The sequence below is a fragment of the Nannospalax galili genome, unplaced genomic scaffold (assembly GCF_000622305.1).
Source record: "Nannospalax galili isolate Female #2095 unplaced genomic scaffold, S.galili_v1.0 scaffold102, whole genome shotgun sequence".
NCBI lineage: Eukaryota > Metazoa > Chordata > Mammalia > Rodentia > Spalacidae > Nannospalax > Nannospalax galili.
The window spans coordinates 7,451,613-7,463,055 of record NW_008351958.1 but is presented as its reverse complement, the minus strand read 5'-3'; the positions used below and the strand labels follow the sequence as shown (position 1 = coordinate 7,463,055).

General features: G+C 37.7%; 1 protein-coding gene across 2 annotated transcripts in view; it reads right to left on the bottom strand.

Annotated features, from left to right (window-relative positions):
• Nucleotides 1-11,443, bottom strand: part of Zfhx4 (zinc finger homeobox 4) — a 185,853-nt gene that overhangs the window by 148,942 nt on the left and 25,468 nt on the right. Inside the window, exon 3 of one of the 2 annotated variants that reach the window (XM_008848911.2) lies at nt 10,309-10,811. In XM_008848911.2, the coding sequence (XP_008847133.1) occupies nt 10,309-10,811 (503 nt within the window). The remainder of the gene's footprint in view (nt 1-10,308; nt 10,812-11,443) is intronic. The other variant, XM_029553980.1, reaches the window with a different exon arrangement.

The following is an 11,443-nucleotide window of genomic DNA, read 5'->3' as shown; positions in this document are numbered from 1 at the left end:
ATAAATAAATAAATAAATAAATAAAACTAAAATGCAGTAACATCTAACATGACACAGAGAACAAACAAGACTTTTTGGCCTTTTCAATGATTGTATAAGTTCACCAAATAAATTCCAAAATGCAAATTCTGATATTTCCATTATTCCCATTTAGTATGTGAATTTATTTCTAAATAAATTCAGCCTAAAAGTCAAGAATTCTACCCCCTCCCATTCATGCCACCTACCCTGTTGCTCTAGTAAGCGCTGCAAACATGCGGAGTTTAAAGAAGATAACTTTTATGTAAACTGTCAGATGTGGTTGTAATCATACTTGCTACCTGATTTCCTGTAACTGAACACCAAATGCTTTTAGGCTCTAAGGACGTATTCTCGTGTTATTCTGAGGCTGCCAAATAGACAGCTAGAACAACTTAAAGTCTTTGAAAGACACTGACCATTACAATCACCAGAAGGTCCTTACCTGCTTTGCACACACCAGCTACAGTGACTGGGAGCATCTTTATAATTAACAAGACTATGTTTTCAAAGCTAATTCTGACTTTCCAATAAAAGACCATTTCATTAACATATGTGGTCAACTGCATCAATGTCCATGCACGAATATGTTTTCCCAAAGTAGCCACATTCAAGTTCCTCCTAAATATCTCTAAGTCCAAGCAATGCAAATAAATAATTGTAACATGACATTGGGCTTCACATTAAAATCTTTGGCAAAATTTCAAGGAGGAGGGATATCTAGGAAGGGAGTTCATCAACACATGGTGGAAGGAATGATTTTTGGAATCTTTAAATAAAATGTGCCAAATTAAAAGTTGATCGAAGTTGAAAGGTGAAAGAGAGAGGGAAGGAAAGAGGGAGTTAGGAGGAAGGAAAGCTAGGCTATGATCAGTTGAGGTTCTAGTTCACAAAACCATAGAATGAACCAAAAGTGAAAGATGAAAGTAAAATATAAAAAAAACAATTCAGAACGACAGCATTGAAAGCCTTCTAATAGGAAGCACATGAGCAGTATTCCTGCAGTAGTTCCAAAGATGCAAAGAAGCAGAGAAAGAAGGTGAATGCTCTGGGTGAGTAGACTACTCCAGCTGCTCCTGTGCAGCAAGCTGAATGCTTCCAGAGGCGCATTCCCCCATTCCCTCCTTCAGGTCAGTGAGGGACCATTAGTGTATTACTGCTGAGGTACCCTGGTGACCTGGGTGAATTAATGCAGCCTCCAAAGGTGCTTAACTTGCAGGCACTGTGAGCTCCGACACTAGAAGTGATAAATATTCTATTAGTCCATCTCGTTTAACACACCAAATCCCCAAACCTGCGGACACAAGGAAGCTGCTAAAAGTAAAAGAATGCTGTTATGGCAGGAAATCCTCAGCTCATCATTTTACTGCTCTCTTGTTCCTGCTTGTAGGTTCCTGGTTGTAAGTGTGCCATTCCAGCACCTGGCACTTGTGTACAAACACACTGGTTGGGTCCTACTCCTGCAATGAATTTCAGGAAACCCAGTAGCTTGGAGGTGTGAAAATGGTATCCAACAGGATGAAGCTGGAAACAAAAATGGGAGCTTCCTGTGATCCCAGCCTTTTTCTTCTTTCCCACACCCTGCTTTTCCTGTCTTCAAATATAAAAATGTTTTCTTATCGATGGACAAGTATATAGGGCCAAGTAGATAGGACAAGTAGAAATGGGAAGAACACAGAGTTACAACTCCAGTCTAGGCTCTTAATATCTGTGAGGACCTGAGCAAGAGGTTTTTCTCTGAATCTTGGTTTTCTGTATGTATAAATGTGAATAATTCTATATAACTCTTTGGACTAGTGATGAGAAATGAACATGGAATTTTTAACCTGTGATTATTAGCAGTAAGCAAGTCACCTCAAACACTGGTGCCACTGCAAAAGGCGATATATAGAAAAATCTATTCTCAATATGGTTTTACTGTCAACAAACTAGCCTCGGGAAAAGGGATATTTTTGGTAAAAGGCTTCCCAATAAGTCATCAGTCATAAATAGGCAGCCAACTGTCAACTCTACCAAAAACGGAGTCACTTCTTGCCACAGAACACATAGTCACACAAACTAAGAGAAAAAAATCAAATTATAAAACCTTAAAAGTCTTTCTCTTAAACTCGTGTTTCCCATACAGTTGGGTTTTTCAGTAGCTCCTGTCTTTCTACACTCAGCCTTGTTTCCCACTATATTTATTAGCAGATATTTAGGTACGTAATTCTTCAACCCCAGCCTTCCCCTCTACTACTTCTTAAAAATTGCTTGAGGGGACCTGGAGAGATAACTCAGTCCATCAGTGCCTGCCACACAAGCATGAGGACCTAAGTTTGGATCCTTAGTGCCATACAAAGAACTTGGCATGGTCATCAAGTGCCTATAACCCCATCACCAGCGACGGATGGTGGTGGAGATAGATAAGATATCTGAAGCTCATTGGTAGTCAGCCTCGCTGAATCAGTGGGCTTCATGATCAGAGAAAGGCCCTAGTCTCAAAAAATAAAGGTGAAACTATCAAGGACAGTCTAGCTTTGGCCTCCACCAATATGTGCATGCATGTGGGGATGCATCCACATGTTAACACACACACACATACAAGTACATACATCATACACACAATACATGTTACATACATACATTAGCACACACACACACACACACACACACACACACACACTCACACAGACACAGTGCTAAGGGGCAAATATAACCCGAAACCTTACTCTTTTACCAAGATGAGAGGCCAGCGTGTATTCTGTGCTGTTAAATACTTCCATTGAAAGAAAGACTTTAGGCAAATCTGATTTCCAAGGGTCTGCTCTCCATATGCTTTTACATTTACATTCTACGTTTGTATGACATATATACTACAAAATTCTTTTTCCTTGAAGGTAGAAAATCCAGAATTTTCTTTCTTTTTCCACCCTTAGACGAGCTCACTATGAGCTGAGATTGTCCTCAAACACAATACTCCTGCCTCGGTCTCCCAAGTGCAGAAATTATAGGCATGTGTCACCACAGCTGGCGAAATAAACCCCAAATATCAACTAAAGATTGTAAAACCAAGTGAAATGAAACAATTTTGTGCATAACTCTTATCTGTGATGGCTGTGTAACAGGTCAATGTGAAAATGTACCTTTGGACAGAATGTGTACTGACTGTACTATAGACTGAATTACAGCAATTTTCAAGGAGTCATACTAAGCTAGCATCCTGGTTCTACAAAGTGGTTGACTCAAGTTGAAATTGGAATCATTTCATATACTAAGTGAGTTTTTTTCTTCGTTTTTCTGGCCAGTACATAGTAGCATCCTATTCATGTTTGAAGAACAAAATAAATGTTCCGCCTACAGAAAGCTCTTTCCTGCATTAAAATTTCAACCATACTCCTCATCCTAAACTGACCAATAAAGTGTTGCTTTGAAATAGGGTAGTTAGAGTAGGTCAAGAAACACAAATAATATTGTAAAGTATCTAGTGACAATTCAAGAGCCCTGGCACACTCAGTCCCTTTGACTAAGCTTTGTTGAAAAGTAGAGAAACTTTGCACAGTTAAGTCTGTGGATTAACCCTTTATTTCATGAATGTTCCTGATATCTAACTAGTAAACTTAACTTACATTTGTGGAAAGTAGTCTGACAGTGCTATCTCAGAAAATTATATGCCTCTGCACATCATATAGGCACCTGGCTCATTAGTCACCAAGTTAATGGCCACAATCACAGTGCAGTTCAATTCAAACCATGGCACACAGTAAGTGCTCACTGCATGTCTCTGTGCTTACTGGAGATACATAGCAGGATGCCATTTGAGAATTCTGCTAATGAAGCTGTGACCCTTGTGTCTACAGCAGTCACCACACCTAGGTTAGCATCTATGAAGATGTTTCCTGGTAGTGAGAGGTGGCTATGTCTCCACTGCCCTAACTCACTGTTTTAATAAGTCATTTCCCTTCCATGCTCTCCTGAAAGGTATTGACAGTGTGGGGAAAAACTACATTTCAGGATTGGATTGTCTGAATGATGAACAAATCTCCACGACTGATTGAACTCCTCCTGAGCATCGGCTCAGACTCAAAGCAAACTTGGTAAAACATCTGCAGTGGATCTCGGGAAGGCCAGATGTTCTGGAAGCAGAACTGTGGTCATTATGTACATGCCAGCTCCTTCTCACTCCACCCGGGCCAAGACCCTTTCAGCAGTATGAGGCCTGCTTAACATATGACTGTGGCTACATTGCTGTATGCCAGCCCTGTGCCCTTTGAGCAGTTCAGGAACTGCACAGCAGCTCTGCAGACACGGACAGATATATTAAGCCAAGGAAACCCATGGAGAGAGCTACATAATTATGACACAACACCTTTATACACTTTGCTTAAGTGACCTAAGGATGGGCTGCAAATAAGTCATTGGGTACTTCTGGATAAAATGCACCAACATTCCACATTAGAGAGAATGAACAACAAATACTCAGAGAAATATACGAACCGTAAAGTACAAGTTGCCATGTTCCTGGGGCCAGAGTGAGCAGTGGTACCAAGTTGTAGACTGTGTTTCTGAGGTATGATTGTGTGGTGGTGGTGGTGGTGGGGTAGTTGGTTATGCTGTACATACTAAAAAGTTATATTCAGAAGTAGTGAATGAAAAAATGTTTTAGGGAAGGGGTTTCTCTACTTAACCATGGTTCCAAATATATTTGCTCCATAGTCCTACCCAAACATCAGAAATTCTTCCATTAAGCAGATACTTAAATAATAATTCACTCTGAAAAAGACTTGAAAGCTATTTACACCTTTTGATGTTTTTCTGCTTTTACACAATGGCTTCTTTCCCTGTAATTAAAAAAAATTATCTTTTTCCTTGGGAAGTTAGGTAATTTTGCAACATGAAGTTTTTTCATGAGCAGAAGATCTAGTGGGATATAATAATATGGATTTTAGGAAAATAGAGCAGCATCACATAACACGTGACCAATTTGTGGTGAGATGGCAGTACTGGCTAAGCAAAGACATGCCAGAAAACAAAAACAGGGTTTCTCATACCACACTTTGCTTTTTTCCAAAATTCTGTCTAGGTTTGATAACAATTTTCTACACTAAAATAATATTATCTACCCAGGCATGGCTATAATAAGCTTGTCTTAAATAGGTCTCTGTAGAAATTGATATCTATATCTATTTATACCTATCTATCTATCTATCTATCTATCTATCTATCTATCTATCTATCACCTATCTAGCCAGTTAGCTATCTATCTCAGTTTTAAGGTCAATTTCCTCCCTTGGAGGAATACAGAAAGTGTTCTCAGCCCACAAAGCACCATAATACTTGCCATGTGAATGCAGTGAAAAAAGTCCACGTTTGACTGAAGAAGCGTGGTTTACAACACATGGCTATGTTTCAGCCAACATCAAGCTTAGAAACAGAAGGAGATGTAGTCAGAAGGGCTGGCCAATTACACTGTGATCTGAAAACACCCATGATTTATTAGTTGCTATTAACCACCCAATTCCTCTTTATTTGATCTGTGCATTTATTAGTTATAAGTATTATGCAAGCATGTATTGTTCTACTACAGAAATCACTTTTTCAACCTCTGCTTGTCTTTTAATATAAGAATACACTGGAATAATTTGAATTGTGATTACTTAAAAAAAATCCTACAACTGTAATTAAATTTCACACTGCTTTTCAACCTTGAAATGAACATAAATGTGAAACTAATACAGAGAGTGCAAAAATATTTCCATATTCAGGTTAATGTTTAGCAATAGAGAAGAATAACTTTTGTCTATCTTTGCAAACCGTTTTCCTCACCTAAGAAATGACTAGAATAAGATTAAGAAAAACTTGCTTGGCTTTCTCAAGTACACACAGATATCACAATCTCCTTTTTCACAATGACTTTTATGTAAATGTGTACCACACCATCTCTAAGTGCTGTCACCATCTCACCAAGACAATGGCATCAGTAACTGAAATGGCACATATCTGGTATATTTTATTTTAAATTGCAAAGTTGGACTTGGGCCTATAGAAATGGAAATAGCTGGGACTCCCTGTTAATGCCAAACTGATAGGGTGATTTTTTCTACCAGTGAGAGGAGCAAAGGAGGCCGGTGATGCTAAGCGTTCCATGTTTTCTTGTCTTCTTTGCACACACTTCTCCCACTGTTCCTCCTCCATTATCTTCTGTGTCCCTCCCCCCTCAACTTGATTTGTAGCTTTCAACCTGGGTTATTTCTTCTATACATGGATAATGAGAAAGACCCAAAAATGTTCTTTGGGGAGATGTTATGTTACAAGTACCCAGGACTAAATCTCCTGTGTGTGCCGTTGCTCACCACAGAGACAGGAGAATGTGCAATGCTCTTAGCCAGTGTGAAATCCAAACGTCTATGAGGCATTCTAGAACTCAGACAGCGTCCTCTGCTTCACTCCTAGCACAGCCAGAGAGAAAGAGGCTCAAGTAATTAATCTTTTGGCCTTGAACCAGAAAAGCTGTGAACACTCACTTACACATCCACGTACCAGTAGGAGGGTCCCAGAGGGCAGGTACAGCTAAAGCATAGGCATAGGTAATGGCTAGACCAATCAGCTGTCCAAAAATGCCAGCATCACAGCACCACGAATACTCAAGTATAAGTCTAGAATGTTGCCCAAACCTTACTTGGTAGTCCTAAATTTGAATGCGTAATGCTAAGTGGCTGATGTTCCAACTTTCCATTGAACTCTTCAGAAAAAGTTAAGGCTAACTGAAGAGGGAGAGCAAATCACATTGCGATTTTTAGATGAAGATCGAAAGTAAGGGGGATCCTTTAATGCATTCCTCAGTTGACTCATTAGTCCATTACTCATCCTGCAAATATTTATTGAGGGCCAAGTATGTGAATATCAATTGACTAAGTTTTTCAAAGAACACAAAAACATGAAGTTAGAAAAATATAATCTAGCCTAATAAATTTCCTAGCTTAATACCTCTGTGTCATTTATACATATATATGTATGGAGATTTACCTTGCAATGCCAATTACAACTATCTAAGCACTTAATATTTATAAACTTCACTTTAAATTTGTAGTCCTACATTAAAAGTTTAAAGATTTAGGAAAATGCCAAATTTCCTTTTTTGTCTCATTTTCCTTGACCAACTTTGCTTTATCATTAATGCTTCTAGAGGAAAAAAAGTCAAGATTCAATTGTGTTAGGCATTAGAGAACTTCACTTGAAGAAATGAAGATTTTTTTTTAACAATAACAAAACTGCTTTTTAGAGAATACCAAGGAAAATACACTGCCAAAAGTGAGCACCGCTTTGTTTGTTTTAGCAGTCATCGTTAGAAATAGACATAAAGGTATTTTTTTTTTTTTGAGTCCATATGGAAAGATCATCAACACATTCTACCTCTGGGTTCTTTGCCAAAATACCGTAGCCCACAAGCCATCTACCTTAAACATAAAAGGAGAGGTGTTGTTCTGGTCAAATCAAGAAATAATTTTTACTAGCATGCGTCTAATGTTAAAGCTGCCTAAATCCTGCCAAATACATTAAAACAACATCTGTAAAACAGATTTTCATTAAGTTGATCAGTTTAAAGTTAAGCAGCTCGGCAGATGATGCTTTTACGTTAACCCTTAACCTTTAACTTTTAACCTCCTTAAACAGAATAAAGGTACATAGTCCTTTTAAGGAATACTGCTTCAGTCTGACAATGCAAATGGGTAGAGTGTTTTATTCAAATTGAACTGACACGTTGCCACATTTAGAGTGTTATGAATCAATATGTTGTCAATAAAGAGCAAAGCTGTTTTCTTGCAGCTCTGTATTTGTCTTACAACTGTAACTTGCCACTTTCCTCTAATGTCTAAATAATTCACAATGCAAAATGGTGCAAATTAAACTCTTAATGAAAATAAATTTTATAGAGATTATTGTCTAGTCATTAACTCTGAAACTATTTTAAGTCTAATTTTAATATTTAAGCCATATGATAAACCATGATTTTTTTTTCCAGGCCCAAGCCAATTTGTTAGGTTCTCATTTAAAAGCAATTAATGTTACTTATGAACCAATTTTATTTTGCTGACACAAGCTGGCCAAGCTTGCTAATATCCTCATTACTGTGCTTGAAAATCCTCTATGTCTGACATACAGTTTCTGAAAACAGTTTGGAAATAGCATGCTCAATACAGGGATGCTCTAGAGCTTTGTTCCTGATTGTTTTAGAACTGTGCAAAACCAACATAGTTGGATTGTCAGATGCCAGGTTTCAACCATTCAAATATTTCTCCTCAGTTTTCTATTTGTTCAAAGTAATTTTTGTTTGCTGACTATGTTTAAGCACTATATTGTGTATATTTGCCTAATTAAAGAATACACCAATGAAACAAAGGAACACATTGCATGTTTTACAAAATCTTTAAGATAAATGCCCATCTTCTGGCTGTGGGATCTAAGTGCTGTAGGCATTAAAGTTTTCTTTAGTATTAAGTTTTTTATCTTAATTGGTTTTAAACAACTCAAAACCAATGTCAAAATCTCTCTGCAAGGAAACTTGAAGAAGAACCCTGGTACTTAGCAAATGGCCCCGCAGGAGTAAGGTGACCAATCCATGTTTATGGAAAGACTTGCATGAACCTAACACACACACACACACACACACACACCTAAACACATTTGAAGAATTATCAAACAGTTTGATTAAATAACCTTTCCTGAGAAAATAAATAATAACACTCTCCCTTTCTCTTTGTTCCCACCTGAGAATAATAAAATAGAAAATCTGTACATTTATATCTCCTATGCACAACATGTTAATTTAAAGTGTTGGAGGAGCTGAGTGAATATAAACACAGTTCATGAATATTCTATATAGCTCCCAGGGTCTAAATCTATTATTTATACAAACTTAATGTTTGTTTGTTTCTCTTAGGTATTCTAAAACTTTTAATAGGTCAGGTATCAACAGAAAGTAAGAGAAGGCAATTGAACAGTTGTCAACTGTTGCAGCAAAACCTATGAATTATAATACAATTAATCCTTTATATTATATTTTCAATAGTGTTGACATAAAAGCGCTCTATTTTACATTAGAGCCTATACTCACCACAAACTAGGTAACCCAAATATAATGCTTTCATTATCGATCCACAGAGTGCCGATATCACAAGTACAATGTTACAAATTCTCACACTGAGACTTCAGGTTTTTATGCATAGTACATCCATCTAGAATTTGAACTTCCAGAAACAACTCAAGTGCACAGCACTAGGCCAACCCAAATAAAAAATTCCTAACCTAATTCAGACAGCCACAGTTGCTTTTTCCGTTGTTTATAATTTTATATACGATTAGAAAAGCTATAGGCATAATTGTTGGTTGACTTCTGATAGTATAGTTATCACTGATTCTTAGAATAAATCAATAGATAACACTTGCAAAATGGATTTTTCAATCATATTTAGAACTTGTTACAATGACTAATGGTTGGCAATATTTTCTGAATTTTAATATCCTCTAGACAAAAGAAGTTTTATAATAAGTAACGAAGTTATTCATCACAGAAATGGATGTACTACATTTGTACAGGAACCAAGACCATCAGGACAATCCAGTGAATAAACTGCAGAAAATAAATTAATCAGTAATTAAGGATTAGAAAACATCAAGATGAGCTGTGCACTGCATGATGCTCATTACTTGTACGTATGAATAACATCTGAATAGTTTTTCCCAGTAAAGATAAAAGTGCACTTGTCATTTTATGAGCATACTTATCTATGCCACACCCTTTGGGAAGGGGAGAAAATACTACTTGGGGAAACAGTCATGCTGAAGAACAACAGAGTTTGCATATGGTGACTTCCAAGTGATGCTTAGAAATACTGCTCATTGTCTCTGAAAGTACACAAGCAAACATGTCTAGGCTATTCTTGTTTATCACCAAACATAATGCATTCACAGTGTAGGAGAGATCATGTTCTCTGCCCCCCTGCAACTGTTAACACTTAGTGATATTATGTTTCTGCTTTGCAAAAAGAATAAATAAATCACAACTTTTAAGTACTCTTTTATTTATGACAATCGCCAGAAAAAAAGGTTTTTTGTTGCAGGAAGTCAGTGAAGCGATCTGTGTCATTGAGAGCAAATCTCTCCTGTTTTCACTGCTGTGGCATTTCCATACGCCTTAAGCACGTTAATAGAAACTCGCCCCTTGCTGTCTCCTTGCAGGTCTATGCTCCAAGCTCTGAAACGGTTAATGTCCTCCTCTACTCTGTGCCAATGGAAATAGATGGCTTTGCTTACCTTGTAGAGTTTCAGAGCCGCCTCGTGTCTGTGATTGGTGGTATGCAGGCGTAATTTATCCACACTGTTGGTGTAGTAGTCACAGGCATTACACTTTAGGTGAACGGGGTTGCCAATGGCAATGCACTTCAATCTCCACTCATTGCTTTTGCCCCCTTCTTTGATGTGTGCCACCAGTTGGTATTTCTGCATATGCTTATCAGTCTTGCAGTGGAGCTGGAAGTTGGCTTTGAGCTGTGTGTTGTAGTTGCAGAGCTTGCACTGGTAGATATCTCCAATTACAGCCCTCCATTCCTCTTCAGGGAGAGTGCGCTCGCTGCTCACATGGACACTTAGGGCCTCCAGGCTGTCAGAGGTGAATTTGTTGCAAACAGCACACTGGAATAGCTTCAGCGCCGGGTCACTGATATAAGGTGACAGCTCTCCTGCAGTAAGGAGGGACAGGTCATCACCCATTAGCTGACCACTGGCAAGCCGGATTTCAGGCGGCAGCTCATTATTTACTACAGGGAAAAAAATTAAAAGGAAAAATAGAAACTAGAAAACACAGTACACACAAAGGAATCTGTAAAATAAAGTCTTGACAAGGAATGTGCTTTCTCTAGAGCTTAAACTATAAAAAGCTGTAATAGGATTGAATCAGGATCAATTACAATCATCCCTTTCAACTTCTAAATTCCCTCATCAGATAGCTTTAATTACTCCTACTGGGCATGATGTCATTCTGAAATTTGTATTTTTCCAGGACAAGAAAGTTGATCAATACCATAACAAAACAGTCACATGTTTGCAATTTAAGAGCCTAGATAAACTTACATAAACACTAATTGTTACTTCCCAATATGTCTTAAAGCTTGATGAGATTTGGCTAATTCTGCATCGGCACCTATAATCTACTGACAAATACTTGGAAGAAGGTAATGGTATTATTCTTCATTTAATTATCAGCAATCACAACCATTAAAATATTTTTCAAAACCATTTAAGGAATCTCAAGGTAGCTTCTTTTAAAGCTCAAATTTGACATCCTGGGAAATAATCACCCAAACTGAAATTGTAAATCTTGCCATAACTTTGGCTAATGATGTCATACAAATTATCATTTGTTTATGGACCCATCAAATAAGGAGGACAA